This window comes from Papio anubis, chromosome 8 (genome assembly GCF_008728515.1).
Source record: "Papio anubis isolate 15944 chromosome 8, Panubis1.0, whole genome shotgun sequence".
Lineage (NCBI taxonomy): Eukaryota > Metazoa > Chordata > Mammalia > Primates > Cercopithecidae > Papio > Papio anubis.
In genome coordinates this window covers 69,453,027-69,475,044 of record NC_044983.1, presented here as the reverse complement: position 1 = coordinate 69,475,044, position 22,018 = coordinate 69,453,027, and the positions used below count along the sequence as shown (strand labels likewise).

The 22,018-nt window shown below is 39.0% G+C and overlaps 1 protein-coding gene across 9 annotated transcripts in view; it reads left to right on the top strand.

Moving 5' to 3' along the window:
* The window catches only part of UBE2W (ubiquitin conjugating enzyme E2 W), a 73,025-nt gene extending 67,978 nt beyond the window's left edge, over nt 1-5,047 (top strand). For 7 of the 9 annotated variants that reach the window (XM_031669633.1, XM_031669634.1, XM_003902869.5 and 4 more), the window contains one exon: nt 1,521-3,747. In XM_031669633.1, the coding sequence (XP_031525493.1) occupies nt 1,521-1,534 (14 nt within the window). In that variant the 3' untranslated portion in view covers nt 1,535-3,747. Of the gene's footprint in view, nt 1-1,520 lie in introns of all 9 variants that reach the window. The other 2 variants (XR_004185853.1, XR_004185852.1) reach the window with 1 other exon arrangement.
* Nucleotides 5,048-22,018: the final 16,971 nt, after the last annotated feature.

Below are 22,018 nucleotides of genomic sequence, written 5' to 3'. Positions count from 1 at the left end.
ATTTTACTGGTTTTTAATTAGCGGTGTATCAATTCTAACATGAGACAGCGTATTGATGTTTTGTGTTGCTCTAAAGAAACACCTGAGACTAATTTATAAGAAGAGAAGTTTATTTGGCTCATAGTTTGGCAGACTATACAGAAGCATAGTGCTGGCATCTGCTTCTGGTGAGGCCTCAGGAAGCTTTTACTCATGGTGGAAGGTGAAGGGAGAGCAGGCAAGTCACATGGCAAGAGAGGGAGCCATCCCAGACTCTTTAACAGCCAGATCTCAAGTGAACTAATGACTGCAAGGAGGGCACCAAACCATTCCTGAGGGATCTGCCCCCATGACCCAAACACCTCCCCATTAGGCCCCTCTCCAACATGGGGGATCACTCATTTCAGCATGAGATTTGAAGGGGCAGATACCCAAACTATATCAGACAGTTTGTAAAATATTTTGGCTAGGATTTCAGAATTTTTCCTTGAGTGCTTTCACAACTCTTGGCCACCAGTCTTAGTTTCTTTATGTAGCTTCCTTCTGAAGAATAACATCCTCAGAATAAATGTTTCAGATATGTTTCGTGAAATTTTATAAAATAAATAATGAATTCTAAAGTTGTCTGTGTTACATATATATGTGTTGAGACTACCAGAAGTTATTATTAAATAATGACCCCATTTGCGTATGTATCTATACTTGCTGAAAGCTTATTTTCTCTTCTTTTTTTTTTTTTTTTTTTTGAGACATAGCTTCCCTCTGTCTCCCAGGCTGGAGTGCAGTGGCGCAGTCTTGGGTCACTGCAACCTCTGCCTCCCGGATTCGAGCAATTCCCTTGCCTCGGCCTCCTGAGTAGCTGGGACCATTGGTGTGTACCACCATGTCCAGCTAATTTTTGTATTTTTAGTAGAGAGAGGATTTCACCATGTTGGCCAGGCTGGTCTCAAACTCCTGACCTCAAGTGATCTGCCTGCCTTGGCCTCCCAAAGTGCTGGGATTACAGGTGTGAGCCACCGTGTCCAGCCTGAAAGCTTATTTTCTAAAGGGAAATTAATCTTAACTGTTTATTGATTTGGAGATTGTATCTCATTGGTAAAGAAAGGTTACTTCCTTCACAGTCTGAAGACAAGTTGTGTATTATTCTGTGTTAAATAGCATGGCAATGTTGATCAGGAGTTTACGTCCTATCTCATTACAATGTGAACTTGTTGCCCATAAAATAATTCTCTTAAGATTAATACATCCTGAATATGTACTAACATGTCATATCAGTTTATTATTTTAAATAGAATGTACTAATAACATATCATTTTAAGGTTTGTGGGAACTATTTCTCTGAAAGAATAAAACTTAATTTGTTTATCACTGTGTAATTGAACACAGATTACACTTTGTATTCACAGGTTTGGGGGAGGCAGATCAGACATGTAAACTGTGTACTTCTTGCTAATTGAAATTATTTCTACATTAAACAAACTTGTAGAATTTACTTATACATGCTTGACTTTTTAATTATCTTTTTTCTCCTTTTCTTAAAGATGATACTTGTTGATGCCACTGTTATCATCCTCCTAGCAGAAGATAGTCCTACTGAGAAAATGAGCACTTTGATCATTCAGTCTTTGAACTTTAACCTTTGACTGGAAGTGACCTATAGGCAATGAAGACTACTTCCTTTTACTGCATTTTTACTTGTGTGCATTCTGGGCGCATGTTGATCGCTGGTTCAGTCCAGGCAACTGACATGCTTTTATTAGTCATACAGTATTAATGCAGGTGTCAGGAAACGTCAAATATAATTCCATTTTTTATTTTTATTTTTTTAAGCTTTTGGAAAAGCTCCAGGTCCTTATGTATTGTGCAATAACAATGACTTCCTTGGCGGTTTTGGTACGTTCATTGCCGGCAATGGACGTTGTAACAGGAAAAGTTTTCATTAACTCCTGCCACTCAATGATTAATGCATGATAGGGCCTATGAAATGAACTTGTCGGTTATAGTGGGAATATAAATAAAGTGAGGGATCCAACATTACTTTAAAAGTCACCCCAACTGTTTATATTTGGATTCTATGCACTGTGATCCTAAGGTTAACAGCATGAATTAACATGCGCCTTTAAAGGACTGTAATGAAAGATCATTGCGTATTTATTGAATTGTTTATATCTACTGTCAAGTTGTTTTGACATGGAAGATTTTCAAGTAACATTGGCAGAGAGGTACAGTATGTTATCCCTATGGTGAAAATAAATTCATTTGTTGTATATAGTTCCTCAATCTCTGAAGTAAAGGTATGAGTAATATAGGGTATGAATGGTTTAATCAAGGCTTTATTTTGGAAGTAAGAAAAATGGCAGTGATGATTAAATTGCTGCAGTCCATAATTTGGGCTTGTTATTTGTACATTAAAGATTTTTTCCAAGTAGGTTACACTCTGTTCACTTCCTGCTAGCCATCAGCATGAGCCCTACTGCCTAAACACTATTTCATTTATTTATGTTTGGAAAACCCGTAAACATTTTTGTTTGCAATCTTGTTTCTTTTATTATAAGTCAAGTTTGAATGTTACAGTACTTTTATTGAAAAACTTTTGTTAAGTTTTTTCTTGTAAATTTTCTTTACTTGTAAGTATCATCTTGTCCTTTAATCCTGTACCCTAAAATAAGAAATACATTTTTGACAGAGGCTTAATGTTTTAACAAAAGAGTGTGGACATTTTTATTTTAAAATTTAGGCAAAAATCGCTGTCAAATGGTTGCTTATTTGTCTCACACAGCCCTATAGTTTTTCCTGGAGGGTTTTGTTTTGTTGTTGTTGAAAAGACTTTGCTTACAGTTAGATAAAATTTTCTACAGAAAAAAAATCGTTGAAAGGTCCAATTCTCAGTACCATGTGAGTTAATGATACTGCAACTAAGTTCTTTTTAAGAAGTGATTAATGTATTTTATAAATTACCTTTTCACATATGCAAAATCTGTTTCTACTACAGTGTTATTTTTACTAATGCCTTATTGTTGCACTCTTTTTGAAATATCCTGCAGTGAATATATGAATCAATTTGGGCTTAAAACTAAAAGCCAGTTGGCTGAAAGGTTTGAAATATGTACCCCAGTAAAACCATTCAATCAATAATTGGTAAATATTTTAAAATTGTTTTTAATCTGTATAGATGACATTTTGTAGCTTTGTACATGTTGTTAATTAAGGGCATATAATTTTACACTCTAAAAGTATAATTGCTGAACTCAGGGGTGGGTAGACTCTAAAAATATGTCTGCTATAGAAATAACTTGAAAAAAAAATTAAAACCATGGCCAGCCACCAAATTGTGGACACTGTTTATATACCGCTAGTTAACAATTACCACTTTTAAAAAATTATAAACATTTTTGTTCTGTCTTGACTAGATAAATATAAATTCTCACAGTGATCTCTGTCAGTTTTATTAGTTGACCTGTTTAACCAAGACAGAAAGTCTTTGAATTACTCAGAGTTTTAAACTGCTTTTAATATGAAAATTGCAGCTGTAAATTATGTATTTTCATATTTTACATAACTGCTCTACACTACCGTTTGACTTGATCTTTTTCTGGGGGTTGGGGAGAAATCTCTCTCCATATTGCTGGTTCTCTTACTAAAATGCTTTTATAAAGAAATGACTGGTGACATTTATTCACCAAAGGAATTAATATACTGGGTCAAAGATTAACAATGCTATACTATAGAGTAATAGGTCATATATAGCCTCAATTGAGTTTTTTATAACAATATTTTAACATACCTCTCTCTCTACATATAAATACCATAAACTAAAATGAAACAGAGGAAAGTAGAAGAAAATGAAATAATTTCGGTACATCTTACGGTTTAAAGAGAAGAAAATAGGTGAAATATCCTAAAATATAGGAGCACAAACATTTAAAATTCATAATCAGGTTAACAACACTCTCTTGAAATTTAGGAATCATTGAAAACTCCTTGCACTTAAATTTAATTTATATGTTAGTTACATTATTAAAAGTCGTAGGACATTTATCTGAGTCATTGCTCTACAGAGCAATTAATGAATGGCTTGTAATAATAAAAAGAATATTTCTCTGTAATGCATTGTTGAAAGACAACCAGAATATCAAGAAAATGTATATAGGGATATGCTACTTGCCCCCTCCCTGCATTTCCTCGTGGGGCACTATTTGCTACATAGGCCTACAGAATTAGACTTTCATACTTAGAAGATAATGTACACTTTTCTTTTTTTATTTATTTATTTATTTATTTTTAAGCCATTCTTCTGGTTTGCCAAATTCTATTAAGACAGTAATACATTTGCTTCCTTATTTATGCGTGCTTAGATCATGAACATGGTGCCCTTCCTTTTTTTTTTTTTTTAAAAATGTTTTTTTTTTTTTTTTTTGGTCAAGTAGGGATTAATGCCATAGGTTTTAAAGAGAAGGATTGTTTTCAGTTTTTAAGAGAATTTTTATAAAATACATTTTATGGTTGTTCTCTTAAGGAATTAATATTCACTTCTGAAGCACTTACTTGTAATATATAATTTATCATGTTAGCCAGCAGGGAAATAAAGCATTTTTAATCCCCAGAAGAAAGTGCTGGAAATAGCATCTATATAGTCAACAGTTCACCTGGAGAAAGATCTTAATCCTTGTTGTTTTGACTAGGAATATCAATATTTGGTATAAAGTAACTAGAATAGTTTACTACTTTTTCCCTTATGAAATTTTAAATATATGCAAATATGTACATCATTAGATTCCTGTGGTGGATAGTAATTTCTTCAGATTCTAAAACAGGTGTCTAGTGACTGCTTAATTGTTTCCAAGTTGCGTCAAAGATGAATTGGTAAATAATGGAAATGAGTAGTGATATGAAAATGGTTATGTAACTACATATTACTTGTTTCTGGTAATCAAGTCTTATTTTTTAAAAGCCTATTGTTTTTCAGAATTGAGATATTTAAACCTTGTTATAACTTCTTCCTAAAGATAGAAGAGAAGAGGAGGTACTGTGTGTTCAAAAATTTTTTTAAATAAAGAATTCAGTGTCACTAGTTCTAAGCCTTTATGGTGACTGCTGCTTATATTTCTTATCTCATGTTCATTAATTTTTTTGTACATATCTTAGCTGAATGCTTAAAATTTGCAATTGTTTGCAATTGTGTATGTAAATTGCTTTTCAATAAGAACTGAAGCTTAATCATATTATTTTCTGAGAATTCATTATCAAAATCAGCTACTATACTGTTCTGTGTTACAGTAATGCCCTTACTGCCTGTGCATGATTGAGGTCTGTGAAGAAGGTGTCTTTTAATCTGCACCAACTGGCCCCAATCCTCTTTGCAGTCTTTTCTAAATTTTTAAAAATCTGTCCTTTCTTTTTCTTCCTATTTTTCTGTCTCTTCCCACAGATGTTCAGTGTATCAGTCTTCCACAGTTTCCTTTTCTCACTTCTAATTTATTCTCTTTTTTTTTCCCTGAAGTTAGGGAATCTACAGAAGGAAGATTATTAAAATTATGCCATGAATTTTTGAAAAATTTAAAATGGCTCTCCTACCTACAAATAAAATACATGGAAATTCTGATACTAATTTCAGTTTGTCAGTAGATGGCTAAATTTGTTGAATAATTGACTGCTTGGCAAATGAGCTGTTAGCTGTAATTAGTTCTTCACTACTAATATTAAGGAAATTTTGTTATTTTTGGATGAGGACTCTCCCAAAGCCAAATTATTGCCCAAGCAAATTATTTATTTTTCCATTTAAATTTCTAAGTCATTTTGAGATGTGGAATGATGATTATTTTTATTTTTTATTTATTTATTTATTTATTTTTGAGACGGAGTCTTGTTCTGTCACCTGGGCTTTAGTGCAGTGGCACAATCTGGCTCATTTCAACCTCCGCCTCCTGGGTCTAAGCGTTTCTCCTGCCTCGGCCTCCTGAGTAGCTGGGATTACAGGCATGCACTGCCACACCTGACTAATTTTTGTATTTTTAGTAGAGACAAGGTTTCACTATGTTGGCCAGGCTGGTGTCGAACTCCTGACTTCAAGCTGATCTGCCCACCTCAGCCTCCCAAAGTGTTGTGATTACAGGCATGACCCACTGCACCCAGCCTGGAATCGTTTTTTAAAAATAATTTGTGGGAAACTTGCTTTCTCAACATAAATTGTGTGGCGGTTGTTTTTGTTTTTTGAGACAGGTTCTTTCTCTGTTGCCCAGGCTGGAGTGTGCAGTGGAACAATCATTGCAGCCTTGACCTTCTTGGCTCAAGCAATCCTCCTGCCTCCCGAGTAGCTGAGTCTACAGGTGTGTGCCACCATGCCTGAATGGATGTGCAGTTTGTTTGTTTTTTTTCTGTTTTTTGTTTTTTCTTTAAGACACGAGGTCTCACCGTGTTGCCCAGGCTGATCTTCAATTCCTGGGCTCAGGCATTCCTCCTGCCTCAGCCTCCCAAAGTGCTGGGATTACAGGTGCAAGCCACCATGCCTCATCTGTTTGCTGATTTAAGACAGGTTTATGTGCATTATTATCTTTAGAGGCACGTAGAATTTAGACATATACTTGAAACTTGGCTCTCTATCCTGAAAGTTGAAGTTAGAGTTCTTTGATCCTGGTGAGATGTTAATTGTAATTTTAATTTTCACATGTTAATATTGTGACTTGTATTTTGTGATGAGTCTCTAAAATGATTAAATGACTATTTTTTTTATGAAAAATTTTTTGTTAATAAAATATCAGAGTATTTTGAGTATGTGGAAGGAATGCCTGAATAGAAGCTGATCTATCTTAACATACCTCAATAACTCCAGTTTTAATATGGTGAGTGAGGAGTTGACTGGGAAAAGGAGAGATCCAGTTCTTGTTCTAGTCCTTGGCACATACACTTTCTGGGTTTTGAGAAAAGGATGGTCCTACCACAGTTCTAAGTTGTTTTCTCAAAGGCAAAAACATGATTTCGAAATGACATCACTTGTCAGATTTTCTGGTATGTGGAAAGATTGAATAATCCTGCATCTTTTGAAGCCTGAAACATACAATTTAAAGCCTGAAATCTACCATAAGAAACTTGGTAAATTTTGTCAGATACCATGAAAATGCACCTCTTCATAGTTAACCACAGATTGTATATGTAAAGGCAAATTGGTGGTCAGGCTCAAGGTAAAATAATTATTTGAATGGATTATTGGGTTGATTAGTAGCCAAAAACTAAATGCATGTTCAGGTCAAAAGGAATTTGTTCATTTTAGTTGGTACCATTTTCCTTTTATTATTCAGAACTACGGATTGTGCATTTTATTAATAGGAATGAAAGCTCATGCTTACGGATTTGAGTAGGGTGGATGTATATATTTTATAAATTCAAGTTGCAAAATATGTAAAGTCACTACTTTTTAAATAGAATATAAATGTTAAAACAGACAAATCTATGTTATATATTTTTTAATACATGTATCAGACTTGTTAGTTGAATGCAGATTACTTTGTGTGCTTTATGGAATTTCATAACTTTTAATAATAAAGCAGTTGTCACTGGATTTTTTTCTGTAGACTTGAATACTAAATGGGATAGATACCAGACCTCTTTTTGGTTTATGATGTAAAACTTTATTTGTACAGTAGTTTCTCTTCACAAAAGACTGAATTTTAAAGGATTATAGAAACAGGAACATGTCCATTTCCAAAATGAGTGCAACAGAATGAAGATAGTCACTCAAACCATCTATTTAACACATCATCTTTATGTAATATGTAGCTAGTTTTAGTGTTTATGTTTTAATAAGTCCCAATTAAAGACTGAGCGTTTTCAGAGAAGATGGAAATGGAGACCCAGGCACTTGTTTAGAGTTATCGTGAGTCCAATGTTTCTGAACTTCAAGTTGTACAATTAAGGACATACTGTAAGAACTTCTGGATGCTTTCTGGAGTATACAAACAGATCAACTAATGACTTAAATGAGTGACTCTTGAAGCTGCAAGAAGAGGAAGGAAATAACCACAAGAAGGGGCTATCTCAGCGTCTGTTATTTCTGACAGGAAGAATTAAATATGCTCTGCTGGTAATTTCTAAGTGTTCTTTTCTACAGGGGATCTGCTTGCCTCAGGAGCACCTTAGTCCTCATTGAGGCAGCCATTCTGCCATAAAAATGATCATGTCTCAAACTGTTCCTGCCGTCCTACACAACTATGTTAGTAGATGGTTAGATAAATATATGAACCATCTTCTTTTGTACTTTGATGGTGCCCTTTTCCTTTATTATAATCCTTAAAGTAATTTCTACTTTCCATAGTAGGATTTGACTTTTCTCCACTACTTTAAGCTACTCTGGATAAGTGATTCTGTTTATGTCCTCCCTATATTTCTCACTGATTTTCACACTAACATAACACATAACAAAGTTAAACATAAGCTAAATTGAAGGATCAAGTGACACAGCTAAGAGTTTTGTGTACTTGGATAATAAAGCTCAAAGCCACAGTGGTTATCTGTCCTGTTGGGAGCCCCTTTCAACCAGTTTTTTAGTTGCCTGTGAGATTTATTTTTAATGTTTGCCTGCGTGATGCAGAATACATAAGTGGGAATCCCTACACCCTTTACAGTTAAGTGGATTGTGGAAATAATAAGGAAAGTTTATCCCAAGATAGGAAATACCTTCTCGTGTGTGTACCTGGCCTTCAGGGACTTAATGTGGGTGAATATATATCATCAGACAAGATCCTAATATAGATGGCTGTATCCTGCAGATAGCCAATTCAACATTAAAATTTTATGTCTCCATATTCACCCCAATGAAAACATATTTCTTTTATCCTGCTATAATTTAATGACATTCCCATCCAACCTAGTTAACCAAGCAGTGATACTCAGTAGTCCTCTCCTTGCATTTTTCAAGTCCTGTCGAGTGTAACCTTAAAATGTCTCTGAGATTTCTACCTTCTCTCCAGTCTCGTTACCATTAGGGCCTTTCACTACCTGGCCTTGGTGTCCCTAGGCTGCTCTTCAGCCATCCACAAACCTTGTTTCATAAGCAGTAGCAATGCAACCCTCCACTGTCCTCTGCTAATGTTCTTCCCTGTTGCTAGAATGTTCATGATCTGCGTTTCTACCTGAAAGGTCTAGTTCAAAGGTAGCTGAAAGGTTGTCATCCATGTCCTTTCTTCTCCCTACCAGTCATCTATCCCGAACTTTTTAACAGTAGGGACAGTGTGGCAATTGTGTTTGTGTCCCCAGCACATAGCACACAGTACCTAGTATACAGTACCTGTAGCACATAGGCATTTAATAAGTGTGTATTGAATTAACTTGGTTATACTTGTATTTTTATCATAGCTTTCTCAAAGAAACTTAGGTGGTAGCTATTTTGAAACATACATCAAGAACCACCACCTGAGTAAAATGTTACAGCAGAACCCTGCTCTTTCTATCCCAGAGAGTTTGACAAAAATTACTTTTAAATAAATCATTAATCATTCCTCATTGGTTTTGGCTTCTTTTTTATAGGTGTTTCTCATATCTTTATCTCAGGCAAATTGCTTGTCACAAATTAATTGTTTTAAACTAAATACATCTCAGGAACCATAAAATCATAAAGGTAAACCTGACATAAGGTTAAAAACCAACATTAAGCAGATAATTATTGTGTACCTTTCATGTGCCAAGAAGGATGGCAGATAAAGTATATATCTTCAAAGGGCTTATGTAATAAGGGGGATAATAAATAGAAAAGCATATCATAAAATGTTACAAGCCTTAAGAGGTGCAGATAGTTTCTGATTATCAGAAACATGTCTGCCAAAAGTACTGTAACGCATAAAGATAGACGGGCCAGGCACAGTGGCTCACGCCTGTAATCCCAGCACTTTGGGCGAGTGGATCGCAAGGTCAGGAGCTTGAGACCAGCCTGGCCAACATGGTGAAACCCCGTCTCTACTAAAAATACAAAAATTAATGGAGTCTGTAATCCCAGCTACTTGGGAGACTGAGGCAGGAGAATAGCTTGAATCTGGGAGGCAGAGGTTGCAGTGAATTGAGATCACACCATTGCACTCCAGTCTGGGACAGCGAGACTCCATCTCCAAAAAAAAAAAAAGACACAGGGGACTCCAAAAGGGAGTGGGGGATAGGTGCCAGGGTTGGAAAAACTACCCATTGGGTACTGTGTTAGCTATTTGGGCATGGGTTCAATAGAGCCCAAACCCCCAGCATTAGGCAGTAGATCTGTGTAATCAACCTGCACGTGTACCCTCTGAATTTGTTTTCTTTAATACCGTCATGGGCCAGGCATGGTGGCTCACACATGTAATCCCAGCACTCTGGGAGGTCAAGGCAGGTGGGTCATTGAGGCCAGGAGGTCAAGACAAGCCTGGCCAACATGGAGAAACCCCATCTTTACTAAAAATACAAAAAAGCTGGGCATGGTGTCACATACCTGTAATCCCACTGTTTGGGAGGCTTAGGCACAAGAATCACTTGAACCTGGGAGGCAGAAGTTTCAGTGAGCTGAGACCATGCACTGCACTCCAGCCTGGGTGACAGAGCAAAACTCCATTTCAAAAAAATAAAAATACTGTCATGATCTGAAAAATGTAAAAGTACAAAATGCTAGGACAGGAGAGGAATTTGCATGAAGATCAGTACAAAGGACTGTGTGACTAATTGAGGGTGAGCAGGGTATTTGGGATGATGTAGGTCCTTGTGAGTCAGGGTAAGACTGAAGTTATTTGGTCCTTCAGTTTCCACTAGCTGAGAGATGAGCCCAGCAACTAAGAGTTACTTTTGTCCTCCAGGAATTTATCAATTGGGAAGAAATAGTTATGAAACTAAGCCACTGTGTGGGCAATATCACAAGGATAGTTGCCCAGGATATGCCTAAAACAAGGAGCCTGCACTACTACCCCAGCATCCCACCCACCAAGAAATAATTTAAAGCTAGACCCAATGGGTCTGCTTCATAGTAAAGATCAGCTAAGTAAACCAGCCATGATTCGGATTTGCACCCACTGTAGGGTGGTTCAGGGAATGTCAAGCCTTGGACTTGGATTAAGATGTGGTCCCTGACTGGCAGTGTCCTCAGGAGATGACATGCGGAAGCAAATGAAAATCCTCTCTGGAGGAAGATACTTTCTTCCTAGGACATAAAGTTATCACATTCTAGGAAATAAGACACCATGATAAACAACCAGCAGAAACAATATAAACAGATCTAGAAAGCATTAGAGGAGTTTGACATGATCTGATAGGGTTTGCTGATCTGCCTGGCATAACTTGGGATCTTCTGAAGAATGAGAACCTATCTTGTTTGTCTTTATACTCATTTAAATATTGAGTGCCTACTGAGTCTCAAGGAACTATGATCAAGCAGGGAAGGCAGACAGGTAATTGAAATACTGTTTGACACTTGGTGTCCTGGGGTAATCACAGAGTGCTGGGTGAGCATCAAGGCAGGAAAAATCAACACAGGGAGTCCAAGAAAGAATTCAGGGAATGTGATGAAATGCAGGATGAGTATTTGCCAGGTAAAGGTGGGAGAGTGAAGATGAGGGCATGTATAAGCACACACTGCAAAGGCCCAGGTATGAGAAAGAACAGTATGGTGGGAGCATTGAATTAGAATGGTAAAAAACCATGTTATGGCCAGGTGAAGTGGCTCATGCCTGTAATCCCAACACTTTGGGAGGCCAAGGCAAGCGGATCACCTGAGGTCAGGAGTTTGAGACCAGCCTAGCCAACAGGGTGAAACTCGTCTCTACTAAAACACAAAAATTAACCAGGCCAGTGGCACGTGCCTGTAATCCCAGCTACTCGGGAGGCTGAGGCAGGAGAATCGCTTGAACCAGGAGACAAAGGTTGCAGTGAGCCGAGATCGCACCACTGCACTCCAGCCTGGGCAACAGAGCAAGCCTCCATCTCAAAAACAAAAATCATGTTATAAAGTTTTGACTTAATATTGTGGGCAAAGGGACTGGTGGAATGAGATTTGCACTTTGGAAAAATTACCTTGGCCTTGGCTGTAGTCTGGAGAATGGATTGGAAGAGTCACAGAGCTGGGAATGTGGGGATGGGAGCAGAACCCAAGAGGCTTTTTCAGTAATCCAGACAAAGGATGATGGCTTGAATTGATTATAATATGAACTATTGGAATAAAGACAGACATAATGGAACAGAATAGAGAGTCCAGAAATACGGCCAACTGATTTTCAAAAAAAGATGCCAAGGCACTTCTGGGTGAAACAACAGTCCATCTAGCGAAAGGCATTAGAACATTTGGACAGCCATATGCAAAAAACAAAAATCTTACCTAACACTATATACAGAATTAGCCCAAAATGAATCATAGACCTAAATTGAGAGCAAAAACAGTAAAACTTCAAAAAGGAGAAAATCTGAGGTCTTGGATTTGACAAAGATTTCTTAACTATGACACAAACTCTAAAAGAATGAGTTGGACTCATCAAAATGTAAAACGGGTTCTTCAAAAGACAAACTATAAAAACAAGACAATATCTTTGCAAATTATGTTGATATATCTGATAAAGGATCTATTTATAATTTTTTAAGAACTTAAAATTCAATAACAAAACCCAATGAAGTAATGGACAATTTTGTTTTTTTACACGAACTGATATGTAACCAAAGAGAATATAGGAATGGCAAACACGTGGAGCACTGCTCAACACCCTTAGTCCTTTGCAAAATACAAATAAAAACAATGATAAAAACGATGAGATCCCACTGCACACCAACTGCATTGACCATACCAAGTTTTGGCAAGGATGTGGAGCAATGGAAACTCTCCTACACTGCAGGTGGGAATTTAGAATTGTATAACCACTTTGGAAAATAATTTGGCAGTTTCTTTAAAAGTTATGCACATACCTACTATACAAATCAGCCATTTCACACCTAGCTATTTGCCCAAGAGAAAAGAAAACATATGTCCACAAAGGGCCTCGTACACTAATGTTTATATGAAACAGAAAACATTTTATGTTTTATGTAATCTGCCCAAACTAGAAACATCCCAAATGCCCATCAATAGGTGAATAGATAAGCAACTCTCCATACAAGGGAATAATTCAGCAATAAAATAGGAACAAACTATTGATACATGTAATGAAGTTGATGAATCCTGATAAATCTTGGTTATGCTGAGTGAATATAGCCAGGCCAAAAAGCATACATCCTGTATGGCTTTATTTACATAAAATTCCAGAAAACGCATCCTTAGTTACAGTGACAGAATTCGATAAATGTTCGCATAGGGAAATGGGACGGCGGGAAGGGGAGATTACAAAGGGGAAGAAACAAACTTTTGGGAATGATACATATGTTCATTATCTTGATTGTCTTGGTTTCACAGATGTATATGTCAAATTCATCAAATTATACACTGTATTTGTAGATTATTGTACATTATACCTCAATTTAAAAAAAAAAAAAATTGGCTAGGCATGGTGGCTCATGCCTGTAATCCCAGAACTTTGGGAGGCCAAGGCAGGCAGATCACGAGGGCAAGAGATCGAGACCATCCTGGCCAACATGGTGAAACACCGTCTCTACTAAAAATACAAAAAAAAATTAGCCTGGCCTAGTGGCACATGCCTGTAGTTCCAGCTACTCAGGAGGCTGAGGCAGAAGAATCACTTGAACCCAGGAGGGGGAGGTTGCAGTGAGCCGAGATCATGTCACTGTACTCCAGCCTGGCAACAGAGCAAGAGTCTGTCTTTAAAAAAAAAAAAAAAATTAGAAGGCTTTTAGTAATAAAGACAGGATGATGATGGCTTGAAATAGGGTGTGAGAAAATGGACAAATTCAGCCATAATCAAATTGCCCAAATTCACACACTTTAAATGTGATGGAGCTAGAATTTAAAACCTGAATCTAGCCTGGGCAACATGGTGAAACTCCACGTCTGCAAAAATATAAAAATTAGCTAGGCATGGTGGTGTGCACCTGTGGTCCCAACTACTTGGGAGGCTGGGATGGGAAGATCACTGCACTCCAGCCTGGATGACAGAGCGAGACAGTTTAAAAATCAATCAAACAAACAAACAAACAAACAAAACCCAAACCTGAGTCTGACAAATTCCAAAATCCATGCTCAAAGTCAGTACATTTATACTTGAGATAACCACTATGTTGAGGGTGATAGTTTTCACCAAAGAACAAAGTGAAGAAGCAGGTTTGGGAGAAAAGGAGGTGTGCTTACATTCCCCCATTGTACTGAGTATGGTAGCTTATACAGTCAATTAGTAAGTGGAGATGGGAGCTGAAGTTTTTAGGCAGCAATGATATTGAAATATTTAGTGTGATGATTTTACTCAGTTTGTGGGTTAATTGCCCAGTAACTAATTGCTGGAAAATAATTTAATACTTTTTTTTTTGAAACCAAAAAGAGACTTGGGAGACGGAGGTTGCATTGTGCCACTGCACTCCAACCTGGAGAAAGAGTGACATCCTGTCTCAAAAAAATAAATAAATAATTTTTTTTTTCAGAACTGAAATCTACCTTCATACTATCTATTACAGATTGAATCGTGTCCTCCAATAAGATGTGTTGAAGTCTTAACTCCCAGTACCTCAAATTGTGACCCTATTTGGAAATAGAGTCATTGCAGATGTCATTAGTTGAGGTGAGGTCATACCGAAGTAGAGTGTGGCCTTAATCCAATAGAATTGGTGTCCTAAGAATTGGAGAAGAGACTCACGCACACAGTGGAGAAGACCATGTAGTCGACCATGTAGTCATGGAGTCATGTATCAACAAGCCAGTGAATGCCAGGGATTGCTGGGAACATCAGAGGCTGGAAGAAGCAGGGAAAGGTTCTTCCCTGGAGCTGTGGGAGAGAACGTGATTCTGCTGATACCTTGATCCTGGATTTCCAGCCTCCAGAAATGTGAAACAATAAATGTTTGGTTTCTTTTAAGCCATCCAGTTTCAATTACTTTGTTACAGCAGCCCTAACAAACACACACGCACTATCTCTTTTTTCTAGTTCTGTCTTCTGGAGACACGGAATAAGTCCTGGTTTCTTTTCCAGATATTTGCAGGTGTTTTGAGAACATATTTCAAGAACATATTTCATGACACAGTGAGGAAAACATCTCCTTTACTGGTTTTTAGTGAGATACATTTTCAAATCCTTGCATTATTCTTTTGTAGGGTCAAGATTTTCAAAGATGCTTTAAAGTGTAGTAACCAGAACTGATCTTACCATTTCAAATAGTCTAAGATACAAAAGAGAATAGAACTTGCTCTGTGGTTTAGGGCAAGGATTTTCAAGCTGTTTCTCAGAGCTCTAGGAGTTTCTTGCAGTTACCTCAGGGGCACATGTGACTGTATTTCATATTGATATTCTATAGATGTTTGCATTAGGAGAAAGTGTTTGCTGTTGAAAACAAGCTTGAAAAACATTTTTTTCTTTTCTTTCTTTCTTTCTTTTTTTTTTTTTTTTTTTTGAGATAGAGTTTTACTCTTGTCACCCAGGCTGGAGTGCAGTGGTGCCATCTCTGCTCACTGCATCCTCCACCTCCCGGGTTCAAGCAATTCTCCTGCCTCAGCCTCCCGAGTAGCTGGGATTATAGGTGCCCACCACCATGCCCAGCTGAGTTTTGTACTTTTAGTACAGACGAGATTTTGCCATGTTGGCCAGGCTGATCTCCAACTCCTGACCTCAGGTGATCCACCTACCTCGGCTTCCCACAGTGCTGGGATTACAGGCGTAAGCCACTGTGCCTGGCCTGCCTGGCTAATATTTTAATTTATTTGTAGAGGCAAGGATCTCACTGTGTTGCCCAGGCTTGAATTCACATTTTTTTGCAGCCACACCACACAAGATTTTGATTGGTAAAAGCTACATCTTTTGTGTTTGTTATATCTGTGTACATAGTTTTGTTTTTGTTTATTTGTTTTGGTCCCAAGTAAAGTATGTTAATTATTCCTATAAGATGTCATCTCACACCAGGCATGGAGGTCCATGCCTGTAGTTCCAGCTACTCAGGACGTTAAAGCCATGGGATAGCTTGAGGCCAGGAGTTTGAGGCCACTGTGTGCTATGATGGAGCCTGTGAATAGCCACTGCACTCCTGCCTGGCAACATAGCGAGATCTTGTCTACAATAAAAAGATTTCATCTCATTTGGTTTTACCCTTCTATTGAGACTTTTTGTTTGTTGGTTTTGTTTTCTTTCTTTTTTTTTTTTTTTTCTGACCCTGTATCCAATAGTGTTTAGTTTTCTTATTCTATCATGCAAAATATTAGCTCTCCCTCTTGCTCCCTCTTGATTAATATCACATCTAAGCATTTGTTCTACATCTTTTCAGTGTGTGGTTTTTTTGTTTTTTGTTTTTTTTTTTTTTTTGAGACAGAGTCTCAATCTGTTGCCCAGGCTGGAGTGCAATGGCGCAATCTCGGCTCACTGCAAATTCTGTCTCCCGGGTTCAAGCAATTCTCCTGCCTCAGCCTCCCGAGTAACTGGGACTACAGGCATGTGCCACCATGCCCGAATAGTTTTGTATTTTTAGTAGAGATGGAGTTTCTCCATGTTGATCAGGCTGATCTTGAACTCCAACCTCAGGTGATCCACCTGCCTCGCCCTCCCTGCCCTCCCAAAGTGCTGGGATTACAGGCGTGAGCCACCGCACCCGGCCGAGACAGGGTCTTGCTCTGTCACCCAGGCTGGAGTGCAGTGGTGTGATCTCGGCTCACTGCAACCTCCACCTCCTGGGTTCAAGTGATTCTCCTGCCTCAGCCTTCCAAGTAGCTGGGATTACAGGCGTGCACCACGTCTGGTTAATTTTTGTATTTTTAGTAGAGACAGGGTTTTGCCATGTTGGCAGGCCTCGAACTCCTGACCTTAGGTGATCCACCTGCCTTGCCTTTTCAGTGTTTAAAAGCAAAGTAAAGACATAAGCCTACAGCATACCATTTATTATCTCATTTAGCGTCTTCAGCTCAGCATATTATTTAAGCATTGTAACTGCTATCAAACATCATGCCACTATCACTCGAGTTATCTTTCTATAAGGTAGCCCCCCTTTTTCATGGTTTTGATTCCCGTATTTTCAGTTGTCCACAGTCAAAAATAGGTCCAAAAATAGGTGAATACAATACAATAAAATAAGAGAGAGAGAGACCACATTCACATAACTTTTATTATAGTATATAGTTGTAATTGGCCTATTTTATTATTAGTGATGATTGTTCATCTCTTACTGTGCCTAATTTAGAAGTTAAACTTTACCATAGGTTTGTCTATGTAGGAAAAAGCATAGTATATAAGGGATTTGGTACTCTTGGCAGTTTCGGCAATTCACTGAGCATTTTGGAACGTATCCCCCGTGGATAAGAGGGAACTGCTATATAAGTTTATCAAAGAAAGGAGATACTGGTTGTTCTGGTGTGACTTGTTTTTGGTGAGTTCAAGCAGGTTCCAAATAGTCATTCCTTTGGTTTCCATTTGAATTAGTGAATTCCACACGTATTGTTTTCCATTTTCTGGTCTGTTGAAATATACACATTCTAGTCTAAGAAAAAAGTGTCTTGAGTGAGTATGAGGCGGTTGCAGCAGCTGTGGGGAACTGCCGTGCCCTGCCTCCATGAAAGAACTTGCTGGAAAGCTGCAGGCAGTGTGGCAGCAGCTGTGGGACCTGCCTCAGTTTCAGAGCCATGGCCACACTTCTTCCACACAGCCCTCAGCCAATGACTGAGCATGGTGGGGGCCTGGCCATTTCTGCTCAGGATGGCACTTCTCTAACACGTAATCCTTGCTCTAAACCTCCACATTGGCTGGCGAGAACTTGTGAGAACTGCCTCCCAGTCCAAAGCTCTGTCTGCCCAAATTTGCCTCTTCTTTAGCTTCCCAGATTTCAGATCTGCGTCATTGTTTGGTTTTCTCAGCCCAATCCTCTTCCTCTGTCTTTCACAAACTTACTCCCCTAACAAACCTCTTGCCCTCCTAACTCCAGTGTCTGCTTCCTGGAGGACCCAAATCAACACAGTTGGCACTGGGTGTGGTGCAAGAAGAAGGTACTAAATGGGACATTGAGACCTAATCACTCACTGTCTGTCAGACAGTGAGGACTCCATTCCAGATGACATGTTTTTAATTACAAACTTCTATATCGAACTGAGATGAAGCAACAGGGACTGGATTTAAAGAACTAAAAAGCCTGAAAGAACTAACAACTTAGATGAAATATATGAAACAATAGTTTTCAAAACATTGGCTAGCAAGCAAAAAAGGCCATCAGTCACTGAAAGAAGGAAAACAGATGGAGTGAGCCCTACACCTGCCCCAGCTCCCTGCCTGGACAATGCTCCCGACTGCTGGAGCGCAGGGAAGCAGGCATAGCCCAGCCATCCTCCTGACCTGGGGAGACAAAGCCGGAAGTCCAGGGAGGCCCAGGGTGACTGGAGTCCTCAGGTCGGAGTACTAAAGAGGAGAGGGCTTTGTAAAGAGAGGGCCCCAGGGATCTCAGAGGGCAGCCAGTGCGGCTTCAGCATGTGCGGGAGCTGTGAAGCTGGGGAAGGAACCACCCAAAATGAGCGATAGGCAGAGATCACACAAAGCTGGGAAGAGCTTGTGTTCTCTCCAGCCAGAGTGCAAAACCGCGCAGTTCAAGGGGCGTAAGGTGGAATATTCAGAAAGCATTGCCTATTATTGAGGAAAAATTAATCCTTAATGAATTCTCTAAAAAAACGTAAAAAGCAAGTCTCAAGAGGATTACTCTTTCCACATAACCAGACTACATTGCAGAACAAAGCTCTAGAATATTTCTAACAAGTATTTTATGTATATAATATATAAATAATTATTATATATAATTATGTATAAATTCATACATTCATATATATGCGTGTGTGTATATATATATATGAACTAGCACCCAACATTCCAGCTGATGTCACATTATCTACATTGGGATCCTTTTGTCCTAGAAGGGTGTTGTGGGTTGAACTGTGTGCCCTTCAGATTTGAAGTGAGATGCCTTCTCCATTAGTCCGTGTGGTCCCTGGCTATGCCCTTCAATTTCGTGTGTACCTAGTACCTCAGAATGTGATCTTATTTGGAGACAAAGTCTTTACAGAGTTAGTTAAGTTATTATGAAGTCATTAGAACAGGCTTAATGCAATGGGACTGGTATTCTTTCTTTTTTGGGTGGGGGGACAGGGTCTTGCTCTGTCACCCATGCTGGAGTACAGTGGCACAATCTGGGCTCAGTGCAGCCTTCGACTCCCGGGCTCCAGCAATCCTCCCACCTCAGCCTCACTGATAGCTGAGACTACAGGTGCGCATCACCATGCCTGGTTAATTTTTTTTGTAGAGATGGGGTTTTGCCATGTCACCCAGGCTGGTCTTGAACTCCTGGGCTCAAGTGATCCACCCACCTCAGGCTCTCAAAGTGCTGGGACTACAGGCATTAGCTACCATAGCCATCCTGGTGTTCTTACAAACAGGGAAATTTGGATACAGAGACACACACAAAGGGAAGAAGATGTGGAGATACAGGAAGAATGTGAAGATAGTCATCTATAAACCAAAGAGAGGCTTGGGACAGACCCTACCCTCTCAGTCTTCACAGGAAACCAACCCTGCCCACACCTTGATCTTGGACTTCTAGCTTCCAGAGCTGTGAGAAAATAAGTGTCTGTCGTTTAAGCCATCCAGTTTGTGGTACTTTATTACACAAACTAGTATAAACAACCCTAGTAAACTAGTACAAATGGCATGCAATTCATTCTCACTGGAATAACACGCTCTGTCATTCTCACTGGAATAACGCTCTCTGGGTGTTGGTTTACCTTTTCTGCCTGCAAAGTCTATCAGCCAGCATCACTGTCGGGGGTCTTATACGGTGCCTGATTCACAGGCACGGATCCCACACAACAGAGCATCTGACCAGGAGACCTACTTCACAGCACAACTCCGGAGGTCACGTGACCTATCACACAGCATCACCCAAAGTAATCAGCCTGAAAGAACATTAGCACTGCTTACTAGAGGAACAGCTGACTTGTCAGTTTGGAAGCGACACTCTTCAAAGATGGGTGCCATCTTCCGAGATGCTGTATTTGCACTTGACTCACAGGCCTATTTATGGGGCGTCATTTCTAAGAGGAAGACTATATGGGTCCTGGAACAATGGCCCCCATCCAAGGGGTTCCATTCGTGACAGGAAACACCGCAAGAGTCCCATTGAGGTTGGGTGTGGTGGCTCATGCCTGTAATCCCAGCACTTTGGGAGGCTGAGCCGGGTGGATCATTTGAGGTCAGGAGTTCGAGACCAGCCTGGCCAACATAGTGAAACCTCATCTCTACTAAATATACAAAAAAAAAAAAAAAATTAGCCGGGCGTGGTGGTACACACTTGTAATCCCAGCTACTTGAGAAGCTGAGGCAGGAGAATTGCTTAAACTTGGGAGGCGGAGGTTGCAGTGAGCCAAGATTGTGCCACTGCACTCCAGCCTGGGCAACAATGCAAGATTCTGTCTCAAAAAAAAAAAAAAAAAAAAAGAGTCCCATTGAACTCTAAATTATTGCTACTGTCTTAGTACTTGGATTCCTGTGTCCAGAAGCAGGCTGTAAAGAAGGTCATCTTGGTAGGCGCAACTGACCCTGATTTCCAGTTCAACCATCCAGAACACACCACTCAAGGCAATTTCTTATGGATTTAGACTAGAATACATTCTAATTTTGTTTGAAAGTATTTTTTTTTCCTAAGAAGCAATGTTAAAGACCTTTAGTGATCATTCCTAGCTGTGAACGTAGTTTCTAGAACAGAAAAGAATTTCTTGGAAAACATTGCCTTCTGTAGTACATGAGAAGAATTGAGTGTCAATACATATAACTGAACAGGAGCAAAAATAACAATACTTCTGGAAATTTGACTTAAGTCATGGAAATTTACTTGATTTTGGGCTTGAAGTAAGCAATATGTCGTTCTGCTTTTATCCGCAGTTGCTTGCATGTTTCCTGTTATAAATGTTTGTCTAATGATGAAACCAACAAAAGTTCTGAACATTAAGTTCAAATATCAAATTCCCATTTATTCTCATTTTGGTGTTCCTAAAATTATACCTCTAGCTCAAATTTTTAGATGGCCAAAGTGTTTGCTTTATTCACAAAGTTGAAGAGAGCCTTTCAGGAGCTCAAAGCAAGGAGATACTGTTTTATATCCCTGTCTCTTCAGGAAAAAAATTATGACTTTGTTAAATAGAGCATTGCTGAGTGTTGGATCAATTCAACTCAACCTCTTTCCAGTGAGCTTTGGAAGGAGGCCAGACTTCATACTTTAGGGGAATGAAACTCCCCCAGCTGATTCTGATCCAGACCCAGGTTTGAGAATAACTGTTTAAGTCACTTCCAAGTTTCTTAGGATACAAGTAATATTTCTCTTTCCAACATCAGTCCAGGAGGTCAGAAGACAAGTGATTTTCAGCTATAATTCAGCATAAGGAATGTCAATAGTTTTTGGGGAGAATATAGCAAGGGAGTAACAGCACAGTTTATACATTTTAGTTTATTCTCTTGCAGAAAGAGGGGAAGTAAGTTAAGCAACTAATGAAAAATTAAGGGGAAATATGATTTCTATTTAGAATAAAGATGATATTTTACTGACAGAACTGTTTTGAGGTCAGTGGCAAAATCTTCCTAGTTTTCTTTTTTTTTTTTTTTTTTTTTTTTTGAGACGGAGTCTCCGCTCTGACACCCAGGCTGGAGTGCAGTGGCCGGATCTCAGCTCACTGCAAGCTCCCCCTCCCGGGTTCACGCCATTCTCCTGCCTCAGCCTCCCGAGTAGCTGGGACTACAGGCGCCTGCCACCTCGCCCGGCTAAGTTTTTGTATTTTTAGTAGAGACGGGGTTTCACTGTGTTAGCCAGGATGGTCTCGATCTCCTGACCTCGTGATCCGCCTGCCTCGGCCTCCCAAAGTGCTGGGATTACAGGCTTGAGCCACCGCGCCCGGCCCTAGTTTTCAAAAAGAAATTTCAGGTTACAGTACACTTAAAAAAAAAAAAAA